The 23,262-nt window shown below is 42.9% G+C and overlaps 2 protein-coding genes across 2 annotated transcripts; both read left to right on the top strand.

Moving 5' to 3' along the window:
• Positions 1–875: 875 nt before the first annotated feature.
• Positions 876–2,279, top strand: LOC139447983 (ankyrin repeat domain-containing protein 50-like). The gene has a single exon (XM_071229483.1). The coding sequence runs from the start codon at positions 876–878 to the stop codon at positions 2,085–2,087; it is 1,212 nt and encodes a 403-aa protein (XP_071085584.1). The 3' UTR covers positions 2,088–2,279.
• A 15,942-nt stretch (positions 2,280–18,221) lies between these two features.
• LOC139448464 (cell death abnormality protein 1-like) lies at positions 18,222–21,822 on the top strand. The gene is made up of 5 exons (XM_071230014.1): positions 18,222–18,235; positions 18,396–18,454; positions 19,171–20,172; positions 20,775–20,889; positions 21,528–21,822. The coding sequence occupies exons 1-5, from the start codon at positions 18,222–18,224 to the stop codon at positions 21,820–21,822; spliced, it is 1,485 nt and encodes a 494-aa protein (XP_071086115.1).
• Positions 21,823–23,262: the final 1,440 nt, after the last annotated feature.

The raw sequence follows: 23,262 nt of genomic DNA, 5'->3' as shown, positions 1-23,262 counted from the left end.
TGAAAATGTGAAATGGAGACGGATTATTAATGAGGCTCTAGGTTTCTTGTCTTCAGAAATTGTACAAAAAACTGCGAAGGAATGGTTTTAACCGGTTTGTGATTTATGTGACAGATGACACGGATCTATCATATGGTGGTATCATTTACTGCAGTTACATACAAATGTGCGATGTAGTTTTAAGTTTAATGTTTAAGCTAATGCCTCGATGCATCGCTACCGCATCATAAAAAAAACTCTTATAGTAATGGCCATATGATGATGCTGATAAGATTAATAACAGAATTCGAAGGGATATGCATGTTGTTACATGGGTGATGATTTCACATCTTAAGTCAGATTTAGCAGTATGTCATACTTTTCTCCTCAGTAAGCAGTGACGACACATGGTATTCATACCAGAATCACACAGGTGAGATGAATAACATAGTTTCACATCGTCGTGATGACTATTAAATTAATGGCTAAAAAGAATCAAATAGTTTTTATATTGAGAGTTAAAAGTATTAATGCCGTTACATAATGATGTTGAGGCATGAGTGTCTCAATCGTTCAACGTGACACAATTCACTATCCAGTTGCATTCCTTTGTCGTGACAGTATCCAGTGATCTTCGGTCGGTATCACAGATTATGATTACATTGTTGTTTTGCCAGTGGTTATACAAAAGTGGTAAACGTCTAGGATCTGCATGGGATTTCTTCCAACATTAAGTTGACACGTCTCGATATAACCGACATATTGTTCGATGCAGCATTAAACCAAAACTACATAGTCACTATAAAATCATGAATTCCTTAATGAAACGGGTTATAAACAATTCCTATATACATGTAAAAAGTTAATATTATCCTTATTTCACAGAGCAACACAAAATGCCTATTGCCAACATCCTGCTTCATGATGCCAGTACTAAAGGTGATCTGGAACGCGTAAAACACATCGTGAGTACTGGTGCAGTAGACGTCAACATCCGAGGGTTCTACGGATTGACACCATTGATGTTGGCAGCACAGAACGGGCACTATGATGTCTTTGGATATCTCAACAGTAAAGGAGCTGATTTGACACTAGTGGATCGTGATGGGGACCACATTCTGAGCATGGCCTGTGTGGGAAACAATATGGACATTGTGAAGTATGTTGTCTCAAAGGAACCTACCCTTATCAACAAAAGAAGAAACGACGGACGAACAGCTTTGATGTGGGCAGCATGGCATGGGAAGAAAACCGTGTTTGACTATCTGCTCAAGGAAGACGCTGACTCGTCATTAGTGGATGATGATGGATACAACATGCTTCATTGTGCCTGCTTTGGAGGGGACACTGGAATGATGAATGATGCCATCACCAAGACCTCAATTGATATCAACAGTAGTGATATATATGGATGGACGGCAGTGATGGTAGCGGCTGCATGCGGATATAAGGATATGGTGGACTTACTTTTCGAGAAAGAAAGTGACCTGTCACACATAGATAAAATGGGTAACAATATACTCCATGTGGCATGCCGTGGAGGACATGTGAAGATAGTAGAGCATATCCTGTCACAGGAAGATATTGACGTCAACTGCAGAGGACAGTATGGGGGAACACCACTGATGATATCAGCATTTGATGGACACAGAGAGCTATTTGACCTACTTGTGACGAAGGGAGCTGATGCAACACTTGTTTGTAACAAGGGGAACACCATCTTACACGTGGCGTGCATTGGAGGACATGTGGAGATGGTGAAGCACATTATGTCACAAGGCATCGGGGACGTCAACAGTCAAAATCAAGATGGGACGACGCCACTGAAATCGGAAGAGCAGCAGGGATGTGGTGAAACCCTTCTGAGTCCAGGTGTTGATCTATCACAAGTGAATAATAAAGGAAACAACGTCCTTCATCTGGCCTGTGAAATAGGAAGTATGGAGATCGTGCAACATGTTGTGTCACAGGATAGTCTTGACATTAACGCCAAAAACAGTAAAGGCGAAACAGCCACTGTGGTTGCAAAGCGTAAACATCACATGGATTTGTATGAATGGTTGGTGTCACAAGGAGGTCATGTTGTCAGCAAGTCTTACAAACACTAAAGATCTTCAGAATAGGTCTTCAGCAACCCATGCTTGTCGGAAGAGGCGACAATGCTTGTCGTAAGAGGCGACTATCGAGAACGGGTGGTCAGACTCGCTGACTTAGTTGATCTCATCTTATCCTAATTGCGTGGATCGATGCTCATGATCTCATTCACTGGATTGTCTGGTTCAGACTCGAATATTTACAGACGGCCGTCATATATCTGGAATATTGCTGAGTGCGGCGTCAAACAAACAGTATGTAATGCAACAGATATACTCTTATCTTGTCTTCTCTACACGGGAGAAATGCTTAACTTTGATCTGTCAGCTAAGGTGATAGTACAAACTGAATCATGCAGAAACATGCAGAAATCTGAAAGCTTGTGTCCCTTGTCCTACATGTAATAGCAGGTGGTGGGTATTCAGCTGAAGCTGATAAACCCCTGAATGTGGCTCGACCGCCACACATTGAATACTAAATTGTCCTTCAATGTTGAATCCTGCATCCATAGCTTTGAAACACAAAGGAGATTTGTAAATGACAGTTGAGCTGTTGTGACAGTTGTCTGTATGGTAGGATTTGACAAACATTGAGCATTTGCCTTCACTTCAAATATCACTCGTGCGTTAGTGATTCTACAAATATGATTTCTATTTCTCAGGATAACGAATGGGGACTTGCGTTTTGTAATGTGATCAGGCTACAAAACTGTACAATAAAATTGTCACCTCAGCCTTTGTATATTGTGTGGGGTAGTAATGCGTGCTGTTGTTAAGATAGCAAGACTCTTCTTTACAGAGAACCATTATACCCTTAATCCATGAAAGAGATATGCAAGTCACAAATACTCGAATATGAAATGCAGAAAAGCAGCGTGTCTTTGATACCTAAACAAAGATCGGTTTGTTCTGGTTGTGTAAGGGGTGTGTTAGCTAGAGAATGTGTCGGACACAACACTGAGCTGTAGTGTTTATGTTGGCTTGCTGGGTTGGTTTGGTGTGCAGAAACGCTGTCGGTCGTCTGTCAATTACACTGGAGGTTCACTGGAGGTTCAGAGTTGATTTCCTTGTGAAAAGTGCATTGTGTATGAAAGGCTGTCATCATAAAAAGGAACAAAATACTGAATGATTGATCCTTAAGTCATCATCATAACACAGGGTTGAGGGTTGATATCGTTCGAAAGTTACATACGTCATTATCATTCTTTGTATATATCGCTTGTGGATCGCGGCGATCACGTCACATACATGATCGAATCACGTAACACATGCATGGATCACGTCAAATGCATGGGATAATCACGTCACACATGCATCAATCACACGCATGGGTTGATCACGTCAAACACGCATGGATCACGTCTTACAAATGATTGGATCACGTCACACATACATGGATCAAGTCACATACGCATCAATCACGTCACACACATGGGTGGATCACGTCAAACACGCATGGATCACGTCTTACACATGATTGGATCACGTCACAAATACATGAATCACCTCACACACGCATAGATCATGTCACACACAAGGGTGAATCACGTCACACACGCAGGAAACACGTCACACACATGGATGGATCACGTCACACACAAGGGTGAATCACGTCACACACGTAGGGATCACGTCACACACATAGATGGATCACGTCATACACGCATGGATCACGTCAAACAAATGGGTGGATCACGTCACACACATTGGTGAATCACGTCACACACGCATGGATTACGTCAAACACATGCATGGATCATGTGACACAAATGGGGGAATCACGTCACACACGCATGGATCACGTCACACACATACATGGATCACATCACACACATCGGTGAATCACGTCACACACACGCAAGCATCACGTCACACACATTTGTGGATTACGTCACACTCGCATGGATCACGTCAAACACATGCATTGATCACGTGACACAAATGGGGGAATCACGCCACACACGCATGGATCACGTCACACACACATTGGTCGCGTCACACACATGCATTGATCACGCCAAACGCATGAATCCCGTCACACACATGGGTGGATCACGTCACACGCATGAATCCCGTCACTCACATGGGTGAATCACGTCACACACACACATGAATCACGTCTCACACAACGATCAATCATGTAACACACGCATGGATCACGTCACACATACGCATGGATCACGTCACACACATAGATATATCACGTCACACACATTGGTGGCTCACGTCACACAAATATGAATCACGTCACACACGCATGGATCACATCAAACATACGCATGGATCACGTCACACACAAGCATGGATCAATTCACACAAGCATGAATCACGGCACACACATTGCTGGATCACGTCACACATGCATGGATCACGTAACACACGAATGGATCACGTCACTTACGCATGAATTACGTCCCACACACATGGATCACTTCACACACACGCATGGATCACGTAACACACATTGATGGATCGCATAAGACTCGCATGAATCACGTCACACGCATGAATCATGTCACACGCATGGATCACGTCACACACATCGATCCATCATGTAACACACGCATAGAATTATCACGTCACACACATTGGTGGCTCACGTCACACATACGTCACACACATAGAATTATAACGTCAGACACATTGGGGGATCACGTTTCACACGTGGGTGAACCACGTCACACACGCATGGATCCCGTCACACACATAGGTGGATCACGTCACACATACGCATGGATCACGTCACACACACATGGATCACGTCACACACATCGGTGGCTCATGCTTTATCACGTCACACACATTGGGGGAATCACGTTTCACACGTGGATGATTCACGTCACACACGCATGGATCACGTTACACAAGCATGGATCACGTCACACATACGCATGGATCACGTCACATACAAGCATGGGCCACGGCACACAAGCATGGATCACGTCACAAACGCATTGATCACGTAACACGCGCATGAATCACGTCACACACGGACGGATCGAGTCACACGCGCATGAATAACGTAACACACGCATGGAACACGTCACACATATACATGGATCACGGCACACACATCGGTGGATCACGTGACACACAGATGAATCACGTCACACACGCATGGACCACGTCACACACATCGGTGGATCACGTGACACACAGATGAATCACGTCACACACGCATGGATCACGGCACACACATCGGTGGATCACGTGACACACAGATGAATCACATCACACACGCATGGATCACGTCACACACATGCATGGATCAGGTCACACACATTGGTTGATCACTTCACACTCGCATGATCGCATGAATCATGTCACACACGCATGGATCACGTCACACACATGGGTGGATGACTTCACACACACAGGTTGATCACGTCACGCACGCATGAATCACACACACGTTACACACACACGCATAGATCACGTCACACACATGGTTGGGTCACGTAACATACATGGGTGAATCACGTTACACACGCATGGATCACGTCGCACACACGCAGGGATCACGTCACACACATTGTTGAATCACGACACACATGCACGGATCACCTCACACACACACACGTATGGATCACCTCACACACATTAGTGAATCACTTCACACACCCACAAACCACGTCACCCACTTTGATGGATCACGTCACACATGCATGGATCACGTCACACACACGCATGGATCAGGTCACATATATTGGATGATCACGTCATACACGCATAAATCACGTCACACACTTTGATGGATCATGTCACACACTTGGTTTAATCACGTCATACAAGCATGAATCACCACGTTACGCACAGGCATTGAGCAACGCGTTAAAAACTTGTAAACACAATACGTTAATGTCTAGACCTGAGGGTCACAGAGATGCATAGACCACAACGTTAGTCATTTTGCCCCATCCAGAACTAATTACACACTGGCCCTGTGTTGCTGTGATATCACCACGCATGTGATCCTACAGCATCCATGCATTCACACTAACACGTAAAACCGCAGTGTGTACGTCCGTGAGTGACAAATTAGAAATTGTCATGCTACTTTTTGCAGATGATGTGCATTTGATGTCTAGTACTATTATTGGTCTACAGAAGCAGCTTGACATACTTTCGCAATATTCAGATAAATGTATACTTAGTGTTAACCTTGATAGAACAAATGTTGTTAGATTTCGTAGAGGTGGTCGAGTGGCCGCAAGAGAGAAATGTTTGTTTTTTTAGGTAACTATATTAATGTTGTGAATTAATACAAATACCTTGGTATATTGTTTACCTATACACTGAATCTGAATAAATCTGTAATTAATCTCACTAACAGAGCAAAGAAAGCTCTGTTACAAGTCCACTCTTTTATGTCTAAGCTTGGACTTATTTCACCGAAAATGTATTTCAAATTATTTGATTCTCAAATACAATCTATTTTACTATATGGGTCTGAGATATGGGGTTGTAAAGAGTTCTATACAATTGACACATACAGTTTCATCTCCTCATTTGTAAAATCTTTTTGAATGTTGGTATGTCAATACCAAGTAATACGGTTGATGGAGAATGCGGGAGATTCCCATTGTACATTATAGCTTAAACTCGTTGCTTGAGTGAGTGAGTAAGTGAGTGAGTATGGTTTTACGCCGCTTTTAGCAATATTCCAGTAATATCACGGCAGGTACACCAGAAATGGGCTTCACCTCGATAGTCTTGGAAAGAATACATGGGCTTCTTGTATACGTACATTGCTTTTTACATATGGCTCTTTTTTCATTTGGCTGTCCCAGACGATTGGTAACGCAATTTTGTCATTAAGTACTTTCGCATGTGTGCCATTGATATGTTTCATCAGAAATGGCATTCAGATATTTACGAAAGTTCAACATATGATACGTATCGTCAGTTCAAGTCATTGCTTGAACCAGAATCTTATTTATCAAATTTACGGTACAGGAATTTCCGTAACATCATTCTTCGTTTGAGACTTGGCCTGAATGATCTAAAAATTAACACAGGGAGATTTTCATCTGTTGAGTAGGTCATGCCCATTTTGTGACATTGTTGTCAAAGATGAATATCATGTTTTGTATATTTGCCCTATATAAGAAAATCTAACCTACCACAGTGGTCTTTATCTCATTTTAATGCTATAAGATTGTCTTCATTATTGTCTTGCAAGTATCTTATAACACAAAAACAACTGGCTTTGTACATACATCATGCGTTTTTGTTACGAAGTGAATTGATACCTTGACTTTGTATCTTATAAAATATGTTATGTAACTCCGTTGTATATGGGCCTTTGGCCTTTCACACAATAAAGAATTGAAATGATTGAATTGAGTGTGTGTTTGTGTGTGATTCTTTGAGTGTGTATGTGTTTGTTTTTGTGTGTGAGGGTGTGTGTGTCTTTTTGTGTTTGTGTGTGTTAGCGGCAAAAGGGAGACTACTCCGTCAGTCTCAGGTACACTACATTGACCGCACTTAATACATTGACAACACACATGCCGGGAGCGGGCTACGCCACATAATTTCAAGTCAACACTGTGACAGTGTGGGAGGTGTAATAGTGTTCACGGAGGACGATCCAAGGGAGACGACTCCGTCAGGCTCAGATACAATGCACTGTTCGTGAATGGTATTTTGACGGGTCACACGCCAGGTGCAGGTTTCTCCAGTCACGTCAGTCAACATTGTCACAGAGTGGGAGGTGCCGTCGTGCTCACCTTGAACGGTGAAAGGGAGACTACTCCTTTATACACGTGTGTGTGTGTGCGTGCGTGCGTGCGTGCGTGCGTGCGGGCGGGCGTGCGTGCGTGCGTGCGTGCGTGCGTGCGTGCGTGCGTTCGTGCGTGCGTGCGTGGGTGCGTGCGTGCGTATGTGTGTGTGTGACACCCTGTGACTGTGAGAGAGAGAGAGAAAGTGAGAGAGAGAGAGAGAGATAGAGAGAGAGAGAGAGAGAGAGAGAGAGAGAGAGAGAGAGAGAGAGAGAGAGAGAGAGAGAGAGTAGCCAATATAGTCCCTATAGAAACCTGTTTCTTATACAGTGGCGTAACTACATATATGCAAAACAATTGCCTACACAAATTGTTTTACTTGCCTTTCGCGGCAATCCATCGGTCTGTCCGATAAAGTAACTGCCCTTTGTCAAAGGGAAGCTGCTCTAATCCTAGTCTACGAAACGTCACGGCTACAGTCACACGTTGTTGACTGTCGGCCTGTCCTGTCATACCGTTAAGAAGTGCAGTCAGTACACACAGCGATAAAACGAAACAAGGTATCAATTCGAACATATTTCTGCAAATCCAACTGTTTTAATTTGTCGAAAAGGTTCCAAGCCGCAGAGGTCTACAAGCACAGATATGTAAAGTGATCCCGCTTGGTAAGTGCCCTCGCAAAATTGTTTCGCAATTTATATCTCCAAAGTTGCCAAAATTTATAAAATGTCTTAGCTACGTCACAGTTAGACAATGGTTTTCAGTATATTAGACCTTTCGTTTCAAAATGATAGCAATTATTCCAGATGTATCTCCAGATTTCCGATGGTTAATTCTGACTCGATCGCCGAATGACAAGGGTTACGCCGTGTTTGTTTATAAACAGTGAAAGTTGTCCCTACTTGACCTTTGATATTTGCATCTCTATCCGCTTATGACCCCAACAGATATCGTTTTTATCTGTTGGCTTTATCCTGCCGAGAAACACGACCAGTATATGAGAATATATATATACTGAGTCAAATTAAAAACTTCACATTTTTAAAAGTAATCACATATATGATATACAACGGACAAATGTATCAGAGAAGGTAATTTTTAATCATTAATGTCCAAAGAAGGATTTTAATTAACGGTGGTAACCGCAATTTGTTCGAAGCACCTACGGTATTCGGTAATAACATCAACAGTTTAAATCATAAGTCCCAAGCACGAGAATCTGATGGCACACAAGTTCAGTAGCCTGTATGGCCACCATGTGCGTTGACAATTGCCACATAACGCCTCCGCATGGACCTTGTGATGCTTGTGAACACATGATTGGGAAGACGACGCCATTGTTGCTGCAAAATGGTGCCAAGATCTTGCACATTCTGTGGTTCGTTCTGGAGAGTGCGCAGACTTCTGCCAAGAGCATCCCTGACGTGTTCGATGGAATTGAGGTCGGGAGACCTTGACGGCCAGTCCATGACGTTGACTCCCGCATTCTGAAGGAAATTCCTTGTCAAAATTGCTGTGTGGGGTCTGTCATTGTCGTGTTGGAAGATCAAACCGGGTCCATGTGCTGCCATAAAAGGCAGAAGTTCTGGTGCCAGTACCTGGTCGCGGTAAGCAGCAGCGTTGAGGTTGCCACGGATGATGAGAAGCCTGGAACGTGCATTGCCACAGAAAGAACCCCACACCAAGACACTTCCGCCTCGAAATCTGTCAACTTCCTGTACACAACACTGGGCGTAACGTTCATGACGGCGCCTCCATAGCCTCGCCCTACCATCAGCAAATCGAAGATTAAATCGGGTTTCATCACTGAAGACGACTTGATTCCATCGTAAGTGTCGCTGTGCCCACAACTGACGTTGACGCCTGTGTAATTGAGTCAGAATCGGCCCGCAGTATGGCCGTCGTGCTTGAAGGTGAGCAGTTCTCGGACGGTTTCGAACAGTTTGCGCACTCAGTCTACCCCCAAACAGTTCATTTCTGGTTGAGGTAGCCGTCAAAAATCGGTTACGGAGGTGACGTAAGACAATCTGACGATCCTCTGCATATGACGTCACACGTGGTCGACCTGGCCGAGGGCGATCATCGGTGGTACCCGTTTGCTGTAGATGCGTCTGTAAATCATAAACAGTCCGTCGACTACAACCCATCGTCCTTGCGACTTCAGCTACGGACGTTCCCGTCTGCAACATGCCGATGGCACGTTCACGTTGCACATTTGAAAGGCGTGGCATGGCAAATGGTCGTGAACACTTTTGTTTTTTTGTATGTTTTTCTTTTTTTTTGTTAATGACTGCTAACAAGTGTGGCTGAAAACACGTGCGGTATTATGGCCACATGACCAGTTGCACGTGAAAAAACACTTTTGCCACTATAGTGCTGTGCACATGATTTTGATCGATTCACCTGCACAAAAACGGATGTTATCTGAAGACAATACGTATACGTGGCCATTACTGTTTAAATACACAATAAGGGCCCATAATTATAACTGGTCAAAATGTTAAAATTTAAGGGATTGTGAAGTTTTTAATTTGGTTAAGTATATATAGTCATTGCTTTTGAGGGTACTACAAACATTTCATCGTCGTCTGCTAGCACCAATTACCACTACAACTTTTAGTGCAACATTTCTGTTTTATCATTATCTACATCACCGTCGTTTCCTTGCTGCTATTATGGATTGGTCATGTCCAAGCCCCACTGGTATCTCGTTGTGCTATTGGCCACAAGGTCATATGACTTTCCTGTGTCAGTTTCAGTCCCCATTCACTGCAGACGGAAGTGAAGGACACTGAGTCAGATACAGACCTGTCCAAACCCCACATTGATGTCTTTGATGTCTCAGGTTCTGTTTCCGTGCAACTCAGGGAAGTGACTTCATGATCAGACAGCTATTCCTGGGAAAGAGAATTTCACTGAACATCACGCCAGGCTCTTTTCTGTCTTACATTACACACTTTAAATTCAGAAATTAGTTCCAATTTCAATTAAGCCTCGACAAATCTATAGGTAACATACCTATAAGCGTGAGTGAATCGCTCACTTGGCTATCAAACACGTTTCAAGAGGTGGAAGTGCTGCTACAGACATGTATTTGTTGTCTCCCTTGGGTTGTAACATATCCTTGACGCTGTGGCCCTCTGAATACTGCTTGTGCTCCTCTCACTGCAGGGGAGGAGGTGCATATGGTCGACATCATACAGCGCAATGCCAGGTGTTACCTGTGTAGACAGACAATATTGAACATGTCGACACACGATGTACGCACTGTTGGCTTACACAACATTAATCACAACGTTAATCCCAAGCCAACTTAAAAGTTTAATTAAATAATAATTATATGCTAAACTCGTCCCCGATTAATATAACCTGAAGTGTATTTCGAAACGTTTCTAACGAAGTAAATCGAAAATCAGTTACATAGAAAATATGACATGAATGTATTGCTTATTCCTTTAAACTTTGCAGCGTATCTAAATTTTCACAGTGAAGAAACAATGTGAAATTTCATGTATTTTGCTATTGTCCAGGAATAGTCTATAAAATATATATAGTTCACACGCCCTCTACTGCGATCACATAATATAATATGAAACCGCTTTCATTCTTATACACATCCGGCAATGTATGTGGGTTACTTTGTAATGTATCCTGTGATGTGGTCTGTGACAAGGCTTTCAAATTATGCATACAGCTTCAAATGACACTGACACAATGACCGTTAGACAACACTAGAGACAAGGACGCAGTGGGTGAAAAGCGATTTCCTATTATTGTGGAAATGGCTTTGTCACTTTTTTTATGAGAAGAATATAACCATTCACACAACTCAGAGATAGGGTCACTGTTACCGTCTATCCTCCATGAATTTGTGCTACATAACTTTCTATTGAGACTCAGATTTACTGGTCCACTGCCGGTGTGGTATGTGTAGGTGTCGGGTGTATAGAACACACCATGTAAATAACTGCACACTGGGGCAGCATATCCGATCACTGGCGATGCTAGCTTCATGTGGTATATTTTCCGGAGGAGTGAAGCTACTATTATTACTACCACTATCACAACCGCTATTACTACTACTACGACAACCACTACCACCACTACTGCTACACGGACCATGACTATTACTACCACTACCGCCACTACTGCTACTACCGCCGCAACTACTACTACTGCTGCTACTACCACTACAACCTCTACTACTACTACTACTACTACTACTACTACTACTAACACTACTACCTCTACTACCACCACCACTACTACTACCGCCACTTAGATAGATCTACATACCGTTGAAGCAAAAACTACGCCATATACGCCAAATACCACCAACACTACTACACTACACTATACGAATACTACTACCTCCATTACTACTACTACTGCCACTACTACCTTTACTACTCCCAACACTACTACTACCATCAACGCTTGTACTACCACTACTACTACCACTACTACTAGACCGCCTCCGTGTCATGGTGTCTCACTGGGCGAGCACTATAAATCGGCATCAGTCTGGACTAGTACAAGCAGCCACACACACGCACGCACGCACTCACGCACGCACACCATCATTTCTACCACTACCACCACCACTACTACTACTACCACCACCAGCACTACTACTACTACCACCACCAGCACTACTACTACTACCACCACCACTACTACTACCACCACCACCCCTACTACTACCAACACTACTACTACCACTACCACTTGTACTACTGGTACTTCAACTACTACTATTACTACGTCTACTACTACCCACACCACTACTACCTACTACTACCACCACCACTACTACTGCTACCACCACTACTACTACCACCACTACTACTATCACCACCACTATTACTACTGCTACTTCTACTACTGGTACTTCAACTAATACTACAACTATCTCTATTACCACCATTTCTACTTCTGCCACCACCACCACTACAACCACCACTACTACTACTACCACTACTACTACCACAACAACTACTACCACCAGCACCACCACTTTTACTACTACCACCACCACTCCAACTACTACCACTACTTCTACTACTGGTACTACAACTACTCCTACTACTACTACTACTACTACAACTACTTATGCTATCATCACTAGTGCTACTATTACTGCTTCTACTACTACTTCCTCTTCTACTTCTGCTACAACAACTAACACTACCACTTCCACCACCACCACTGAGATAAATCTGTATACCGTTGAAGCAAGAGTGAAGACAGCATTACTACTTTTACCGCCGACACTACTACTACTACTACTACCACCTCCACATGCTCCTGGTCGTTGAGCATGTGTAACAGTTCCAGTGATCACAACGTGCTGCTTCCTGAGTTTGACTTTCACCCGTTTGGAGCGTTCCGATCAAACAGCTCCGGCACGAGTTTCAAATTGACACAGAAATCGACGCACCGTTACATGTGCACCCTGTCCCCTGCTATTGTTTGTGAGGTTCGACACAATGTGTCCATGCCACGACCTGCCCCTGCACATCTGACACTTGGTTGTGCTCACTCTGACGCTAATGTGACCAGGGACCAGTGTTACGACACACACGTCTTACATTCAAAACACTTTGGTCAGTGACAGTTATATTTGTGATTACACTTTCTTAGTAGAGTACAGATGTTTATCATTTATTTGGTTTAGGTCCCATCTGGGATTTGGAAGTCCGACAACTGGTAGTCTTGATCGCGTACCTTTAGGCCATGGGATCCGTGCCAATCTATAATGTCAGAGGGTTACACAAAGTACGTGATCTACACTAGAAAGCGTTATCCCAACTATAACATTTGTTACATTTGACCACTTTCTTTGGTCAGTGTCTAGCTGCGTCTGTATTATGTGTCCATGTTCCCATGTTGTTTGGATTATCGTGTGATCTTGGTTTATTTATTTAGAACGTGCATACACATGGGTGACCCTTCAGTTGTTGCCTAGGATAACCATTATACTGAGATTAAACCACCAGAGTCACTTTCACTCAACGATCTCAGGATGGCTAAAATGAAATAAACAGGAAGGCCTCTCCGTGCGAGGTGTCGGGAATCATCCCGTGGAATGGGAAACCTTGCTCTGAGTAAAAGTTGTACCTTGTCATTGAAGGAGACTAGCACCACTTCATTGTGAACAAGGGGGCACGGGTGGCCCAGTCGTCTAAGGCGCCGCGATTCGCTGTGCAGAGTTGCGTCCCAAGGCATGCCAGAAACCTTTGATTCTGGGTTCGAATCATAGGTTTCTAGGTTTGTCAGCACCAAACCCGTGCTCGTGGGTTTCACCGAAGTGGTAAACTTCTGAGACCTGCATCACTTCGGGCTTTCCTCCCACATTAAGCTGACACGTTGCGATATAACTCGTATACTGTTAAAAGAGGCGTTAAACACAACTCACTCACTCATTGTGAACATATGTGTCATTTGAATATAGACGAATTGTTTGAAAACAGAACACCTAGTTATGTTTCTGCAGCAACTAGGAATCTAGTGTAGACATTGTTGTTGTCATTGTTTGTCCATGAGATCATGCAGTAGTATTGCCAAGCACGTATCCCTTTTCAATTCCATAGTTCATTCACGGAACGTTGAATGTAACTGTTTTTCGCAAAGATCCCAACCAACAGTCCCATCTGTCAGTCTGTCAGTAGTATTTAACAAGGAAATTAAACATGAAAACGGATGTACAATCATGTAACTGTGCATTGTTTTAAAGCTTTGGCGGCGTTGAGGCCTTGTGAAATGCGCGATACGTGAAAACATGTCCGTTTCATGTGGATGATTCAATATGTTTTAGCTATGTGTCTTTTTCCTGGTCATCGGGAAATATAATATACTGGAGCAGGTCCTTTGTGGAAAAGTAAATAGTATTGGTAATAATACGTCTGATGGGCCATAGGTATTACATGTATAATGCCTAGATAATACATTGGTAATACATGCATAATGCCTAGATAATACATTGGTAATACATGTATAATGCCTAGATAATACATTGGTAATACATGTATAATGCCTAGATAATACATGGGTAATACGTATATAATGCCTAGATAATACATGGGTAATACATGTATAATGCCTAGATAATACATTGGTAATACATGTATAATGCCTAGATAATACATTGGTAATACGTATATAATGCCTAGATAATACATTGGTAATACATGTATAATGCCTTGATAATACATGGGTAATACGTGTATACTGCCTAGATAATACATGGGTAATACATGTATAATGCCTAGGTAGTACATTGGTAATACATGTATAATGCCTAGATAATACATGGGTAATACGTGTATAATGCCTAGATAGTACATGGGTAATACATGTATAATGCCTAGGTAGTACATTAGTAATACGTGTATAATGCCTAGATAGTACATTGGTAATACGTGTATAATGCCTAGATAGTACATGGGTAATACATGTATAATGCCTAAGTAGTACATTGGTAATACGTGTATGATGCCTAGATAATACATTGGTAATACGTGTACAATGCCTAGATAATACATTGGTAATACGTGTATAATGCCTAGATAATACCTTGGTAATACGTGTATAATGCCTAGATAATACATGGGTAATACGTGTATAATGCCTAGATAATACATTGGTAATACGTGTATAATGTCTAGATAATACATTGGTAATACGTGTATAATGCCTTGATAGTACATGGGTAATACGTGTATAATGCATGGAAAATGCAACATCGGAAAATAAAATATACTGGAGCATGAATAAACAAAAGCTTATCAAGAAAGTTAAAAAATGATTGTGTAGCATGTTGAGTCTCTGGCATCTGCTTAGTGTTTACAACCGGCTAATTGTAAAGTTCGGTCCATGAAGACACATGAAACTTGACCATATGACCTATTTCCTTATTACATTGAATTTTGCCAAATATAAAATATTTCATACTGCGCATCTCAAATTTGAAACGACTGATCTCCAAAACCATTTTCTAAGGTTCGTCTGGGAAAAACTGTTTCAACTGTTCATTTTTAGTCTATAGTAAAAAACATCTGTCAAATTACACCCGATGAGCCATAGATAATCTATAGATACTACTATGTCGCAATGAGGAACTCGCTAATCGCAGGGTATGAACTAGATAGAGGTCGCATATATGAAGCAGAATATAAATATTGTGTACCCACTTTGTACGGGTTAAGTGGAGACAACCCATGAGTACGGGGATGATGGTGAAAAACCGAGAGTACGGGGGTGATGTTGAGAACATACGAGTACGGGGATGGTGTTGAGAACCCACGAGTACAGGGATGATGTTGACAACCCACGAGTACGGGGATGATGTTGAGAACCAACGAGTACGGGGATGATGTTGATAACCCACGAGTACGGGGATGATGGCAACCCACGAGTACAGGGATGATATTGACAACCCACGAGTGCAGGGATGATGTTGACAACCCACGAGTACGGGTTTGTGTTGACAACCCACGAGTGTGGGGATGATCGTGACAACCCACGAGTACGGGTTTGTGTTATCAACCCACGAGTGTGGGGATGATGTTGACAACCCACGAGTGCGGGGATGATGTTGACAACCCACGAGTGCGGGGATGATGTTGACAACCCACGAGTGCGGGGATGATGTTGACAACCTACGAGTACGGGGATGATGTTGACAACCTACGAGTACGGGTTTCTGGTGACAACCCACGAGTGCGGGGATGATGTTGACAGCCCAGGAGTACGGGGATGATGTTGACAACCCACGAGTACGGGGATGATTTTGACAACCTAGGAGTGCGGGGATGATGTTGACAACCCACGAGTGCGGGGATGATGTTGACAACCCACGAGTGCGGGGATGATGTTGACAACCTACGAGTACGGGGATGATGTTGACAACCTACGAGTACGGGTTTGTGGTGACAACCCACGAGTGCGGGGATGATGTTGACAGCCCAGGAGTACGGGGATGCTGTTGACAACCCACGAGTACGGGGATGATGTTGACAACCTAGGAGTGCGGGGATGATGTTGACAACCTACGAGTACGGACATGATGTTGACAACCTACGAGTACGGGGATGATGTTGACAACCCACGAGTGCGGGGATGATGTTGACAACCCACGAGTGCGGGGATGATGTTGACAACCTACGAGTACGGGGATGATGTTGACAACCTACGAGTACGGGTTTGTGGTGACAACCCAAGAGTGCGGGGATGATGTTGACAGCCCAGGAGTACGGGGATGCTGTTGACAACCCACGAGTGCGGGAATGATGTTGACAGCCCACGAGTGCGGGGGTGATTTTGGCAACCCACGAGTACGGGTTTGTGTTGACAACCTACGAGTGCGGGGATGATGGTGACAACCCACGAGTGCGGGGATGATGGTAACAACCCACGAGTGCGGGGATGATGTTGACAGCCCACGAGTGCGGGGATGATGGTGACAGCCCACGAGTGCGGATATGATGTTGACAACCTACGAGTACGGATATTATGTTGACAACCTATGAGTACGGGTTTGTGGTGACAACCCACGAGTGCGGGGATGATGTTGTACACAACCCACGAGTACGTGGATGATGTTGACAACCCACGAGTACGGGGATGATGTTGACAACCCACGAGTGTGGGGATGATGGTGACAGCCCACGAGTACGGGGATGATATTGACAACCCAGGAATATGGGTTTGTGTTGACAACCCACGAGTGCGGGGATGATGTTGACAACCCACGTGTATGGGGATGATGTTGACAACCTAGGAGTGCGGGGATGATAGTGACAACCCACGAGTGCGGGGATGATATTGACAACCCAGGAATATGGGTTTGTGTTGACAACCCACGAGTACGGGTTTTTTATAACGATTCCACAGTCTTGTAATGTTGCTTGGTGGTTCGTGGAAACACATTGCTACAGCCGAAGATAATTCGCTTCCATGCACTCGGCCGATGGCCTTGTTGCGTCGGGCTTCCGTCAGTCGTGGCATGTTTTCGCTGTTCACTTGCTGAAAGATTGTGATCGCAAGCAAATGAAAACCCAACTTTTTTATATCTAAACAAGTAATGTTGCACCTGCATGTCATGTTGGTGTGTTTCAGCGCCAAGCTCTCACGTGTTTGTGTTTTTGCGATTTTTCCATCTTTTCACCCAATTTATGCGGAACTTCACTTTTTTTACACAAATCAATGCCAATCCATGCAGAAATGACCAGTTAATTTTGGTATAAATTTTGTCTGGATATCGGCAACACTACATTTGCGTTTCTATTTTTGCAGAGTATATATATAGCAAATCGGAATATGATAACACAAATGATACTTCCCCCTCTTAACGGAAGAACGAAGTCAACCGACCGTCAGCAGTTACAGTCAATCGACAATATAACTCTGTCATACACAAACATTGGAAATGCTCCGCTCTCAGTAAGTAGGTTTAATACAGACACTTATTTAGTATTATGATCGGTTTGTTATGGTGATTCATATCGGTATATATACCTTTGCATTTTCTCGTCACGATAAGGTTGAAAAACTGCCAATGTGACGTTAAATCTTAACTCATTCACTCACTTTCCATTTTCAGACACTTCAAGACTTCTTTGGCGATTTTGGGTTTGGTGTTCGTTGTATTAACCATACGAGGTAAGTTTGTTAAATATAGAGTGTTTAGTTACTATCGCTGCCATATAGGACTAGTATGTGACTAATACAATATCTCTTCTGAAGACATTTTATCCAACACAGGTAAGGGCTTATTGGACTGTGGATACTCTTTGTTCCTTGCGTCTCACGGCCTTGGACATGGTCGTCTCATGGTCGACGTGAGAAAGCCCATGCATGATCCTTTGTGATATTTGTCAAAATCACTGTCCGTTCCCGGCAAACTCTCACCATGGTTATAACTCTGTTAACAATTGGGTTGTCTCGAACTTGACTACGGATTTGCGAAATGTGAGAGACGGTTCAGGATAATGTTTATTAATATGTTGTTCTAACTATGACATTTATTTGCGCCGCTTGTCGGCGTGAGTAGAAACATGATTGAGGAAAAGGAAAGGAACGAGAGGTATGTACATACATGCTTTCTGATATCTGACGGCAAGGCCAGACCTTAGTTGGGTCGGGTCGAATGTGTCGAACTCCTGGATAAGTCGAACTGTTTCTCTAGTCACCAGGAGTTCCAGGCAATATTCGTCATGGTGAACTTATAGTTAAACAAAAAGCATTTGAATTGTAGGTATATGGCAATATCTGCATATCAAACAATTTTATTACCTGACATTCCCAACTTGACCATGTCACAGTTATGTCCCCTTATTGATTTCATATGGAATTTCATCCTGTTTCTATGTTTTCAGCCACGCCATGCCGTAATGGTCAGCACTGCCGAGAATGTGACGATGACGGAGACTGCTCAACACTGTGTGAACGTGGATACTTTGGGAAGAAATGCAGGTCAGAGTGCAGCAGCAGATGCACACATAAGTCGTGTCACCTCACAGCCATAGGCATCGAGACATGCACGGAGGGATGTGTTCCAGGATTCATGGGTACAAGCTGCAAGATACCATGTGGCAACCCTGGGAAACAGTGTACTGAGTGTGAAGGTGGATGTGATGGCGGGTACTGCATGACTCCTACATCGTGTGTTTCTGGATGTGTTGACTCCTACTATGGCCTTGACTGTAAAAGCTGCTCTGAGAGATGTAAATCATGTAACAGGTCTACAGGGATGTGTGACCGTTGTCGTGATCCATACAGGGGTGTGAACTGTGAGATGTCATGTGAGAACTGTGCAGGATCTTGTGAGTCTGGATGTGAAGAAGGCTGTCAACCTGGCTTCTACAGTCATTGGTGTGATGAGGTGTGCAGTGAAAACTGCCGCTCTGGTCCCGACAGAGATTCATATTCTGTCTTGGAATGTGACAGAAATACGCCCAACAACTGTATCCGAGAGTGCGACAACAACACAGGAGATTGTATCCACGGTTGTAATGTCGGATGGTATGGTACTAACTGCTCATCTCGCTGTAGCTCGAATTGTGCACAAATGTCCTGCACTGTGTCAGGAGCGTGTGTAGATGGTTGTGCACCAGGGTATGCTGGGACTGACTGTTCATGCTATGAGAACTGTATTCAAGATATTTGTCACCCCAACTTCGGACACTGTGTGAAAGGATGCATCAACGGTTATTATGGTGCCTTTTGTAACAACACCTGTGAGATCTGTCTTGACGGCATATGTGATTGGGAATTAGGAACCTGCATTCGAGGATGTAATTTTACTGACCGTCTATGCACATCTACCTGTACACACGATTGTCCCTTAGATGTTTGCCTTACTGATATGTCTTGTCAAGGTGGGTTCTTGAAATATGCATTTAAAGATCATAATCATAATCAATAATCACATATACCATGACTTTGTGTCTTTATCCATTGTCCATGCTAAATGTCTTTTCGGGACCCAGGATGTTGTTTGAAGATGGATGTGGGGAAAGAAATACCATTGAAGTTGTATTTATTGACCAATGTGTATTTGCTTTCATAATTCAGTTAACAATCCCATCCATCTCAAAATACGACGACGTCTCTGCAACTTTTACCTTCACACCTTTAACATCATGTGACATATAAACAGTTTTGAAAAAAGTCACATCTCAACTTCCAAGAGTGCAGTTCAATCGCATCTGGAATGAACCATTGAATGTTACTTGTCATGTGTTGCACGTGGATGAATTAAATAATTGGTCGCATTTAAACGTGTGTGTTTGGGTAGCTTCATTCATCACCTACATTCTTGCACTTTTCAATGTTTTAATAGTCGTTGTAAGCATCCATAAAAGCATCAAATCAGTGTGAATTAAGCAAAAACAGCATGTTTTCAACTGTTAATCACATTGTCAACATACTCAGACCTATTGTCACATGTTTCCCTGAATATTGATGCGTTGTTATTCAGCAGGCAAGCAGCCGCAGATGGATATCAAGTATATCGTAATAGGACTGTCAGCATTGCTTGTTCTAACTGGCATCCTCTGTGTATTTTGTCTTGGAAAACGCTGGTCGAAAAGAAGGTGAGTCCTCAATTGCCCCACTGTTTTTTCCTCGGTATTTGAGTTATTTTATGTTTCTCTGAATAAACATCAGAACACACGCGACAATAGTTGGTTGGTTGGTTGTTTAACGTCGCACTCAGCGATATTCCAGCTATAAGACGGCGGTCTGTAAATAAGCGAGTCTGGACCAGACAATCCAGTGATTAATGTCATTAGCATCATTCCACGCAATTGGGATTAATGACATGCATCAACCAAGTCAGCGAGCCTGACCACCCGATCCCGTTAGTCGCCTTTTACGGTCACCTTTTACGGCAAGCATGGATTGCTGAAGACCAATTCTACCCCGGAATCTTCACGGGTCCACGCGACAATAGACTATTTACATATCGAAAGACATTTAGACAACACTACAATCTTTTAAGGGAGGAGTATTTCCCAAATGATCCAGGATGTACTTACTTAGCGAGTCTCCCAAGATATGGTGGATTCAAATCCCAGGATAGACCAAAGTATGATTACTTGGTCCGTGGGCGTAACCAAAGCTGTAACATCTAGCTCGATGGAAAAGGTCTTCAAAGCTATTGAGTGTTCATGTCTTCTCTTTGCTATGTATTTCACAGTAAATTACATTAATCTTCTCAATTTATACACAGGGACGCTGAAGCAAACAACTACATAGTCGAGTACCAGCCTCCATCAAACAGATATTGGGAAATAAGAGAATCAGATGTGGACCAAGAATGTGACTACCCTGAAAATGAGTCACCTGGTGTTTTGGCTAAACAGCTTCAGGAGTCACACGGTAGAGGGGCGCACGGTGACATTTCCTCCGATGATACTTCTGGAGACAACCCGCCGAACACTCACCTAGTGAGGGACATCGGTGTCGATGATCAAACAACCGATATCAAATATATAACACCATCTGGGGAAAAGGATGTGGAGTAAACTATAATTTCGAAGGCAACCCCTATCCCTCCCACTTGTGGAGGTTGAAGGGGGCCTCCTCATATATCTGTTTTAGATAATTCTCCCAGACACTGTAAGTAGGGAAAGTCTGGTTGATCATTGGATGTGCATCAAGTGAGGACATTACGTAATATTTTGTAATATTTTGTTTTCAAAATATATTAATATGGGAACAAACATCATTATTAAACATTCTAAAAGAAGCACTTTCACAAATGTAAGCATGAGAATGAGTCAGGTGCTGGTGCCAAATGTTACTGCACAAACTGGAACTCTCAAATTCGCCCTTGCAATTGCTTTTCTCAAACACGGACAGAAGACTGCTTGTCGTGACACGGGACATTTTCTTTTGTCAAGTTCACTGGTTTTGATGCATATTTGTTTGTAAAGGAAATAAGATTATGTTTCATAGGTTGGATTTTGGAACTGTATGCAATAACGTACTTCACTTTGCTGTGGGGCAGTTGCCGTTCCTGTGATGGTTTAGTTTGCTATGTTTTTGTGCGCTGCACGTGAAGCCTATGTATATATGGATGTTATGTATGTATAAGGATATATCTGTCCATTGTTTTTATGTGGTTTTCGTCTGTTTTTCTGATCTATGGAAATGGAAATGTTTCCCGAACCAGAAATAATAGAAACCTGAGAGACGGCTTTATCTATTTCCTATTTCCTTCTATTCATATAGAATCAGAGTGAAAAGAGAGATGATTTCAACTTTCCAATAGTCTACATTCTCTTTTTGTCGAACAATATTCCAGCGGCTCCTGCCTATGGTCTCTACAGTTCACACGCATGCCTAGTAACAACACCTAGTACCATCACCACTTCACCGTGATTCATCAACACATGCTCATGATTCTTTGGCTTGCCTTGGTGCAGGAGGTAATTTAAATATTGGTGTTTTTAGCCAGTTTGCTCTTTTGAGGGGACTAACGGAATGTTTATTTATGTTTTATATACTGCCGATGAGTATTTTTCATTGTCCTTTACTTGTTGTCATGTATGGTAACCTCTTCCCTGGTAACATTTACCATACATGTATAATGTTTTGAGAAATATGAAATTATGAATGCTTATATATACATACTAGCATATAGAAAGTATACTTATCTCTTATATTGTGTTGAAATAGACATATTTCAATAGTTTATGCCATGTTCAAGTGGTCCTTCTACATTTATGGTAAAACTATGACCTTACCCTCCTGATCCTCATCATAAGAAGATACCCACAATCCGTGTATCTTTTCTTGTGAAGTTAATGCCGGTGCTTTGGAGTTCCCATTGAGTAGATGTCAGGGAAGGATTCATTGAACTGGTTAATGTCGACATCACCCTGAACGAAACCCATTAAAACTTTCTTTATCGCCTCCTGCTTTGATAAATGATCCTTGAGGTTTCGTCGGCGTTTCGAAGC

This window comes from Haliotis cracherodii, unplaced genomic scaffold, assembly GCF_022045235.1.
Source record: "Haliotis cracherodii isolate W230 unplaced genomic scaffold, xgHalCrac1.p SCAF_7, whole genome shotgun sequence".
Classification (NCBI taxonomy): domain Eukaryota; kingdom Metazoa; phylum Mollusca; class Gastropoda; order Lepetellida; family Haliotidae; genus Haliotis; species Haliotis cracherodii.
This window is presented reverse-complemented; position numbering and strand designations above follow the sequence as displayed.

Bases quoted from the DNA above. Each gene is read 5' to 3' on its own strand.
- LOC139447983 (XM_071229483.1), top strand. From the start codon at position 876: ATGCCTATTGCCAACATCCTGCTTCATGATGCCAGTACTAAAGGTGAT.
- LOC139448464 (XM_071230014.1), top strand. The intron at 18,455-19,170 runs GTAAGTTTGTTA...CTATGTTTTCAG, and splicing joins CGTTGTATTAACCATACGAG to CCACGCCATGCCGTAATGGT. The intron at 20,173-20,774 runs GTGGGTTCTTGA...GTTGTTATTCAG, and splicing joins TACTGATATGTCTTGTCAAG to CAGGCAAGCAGCCGCAGATG.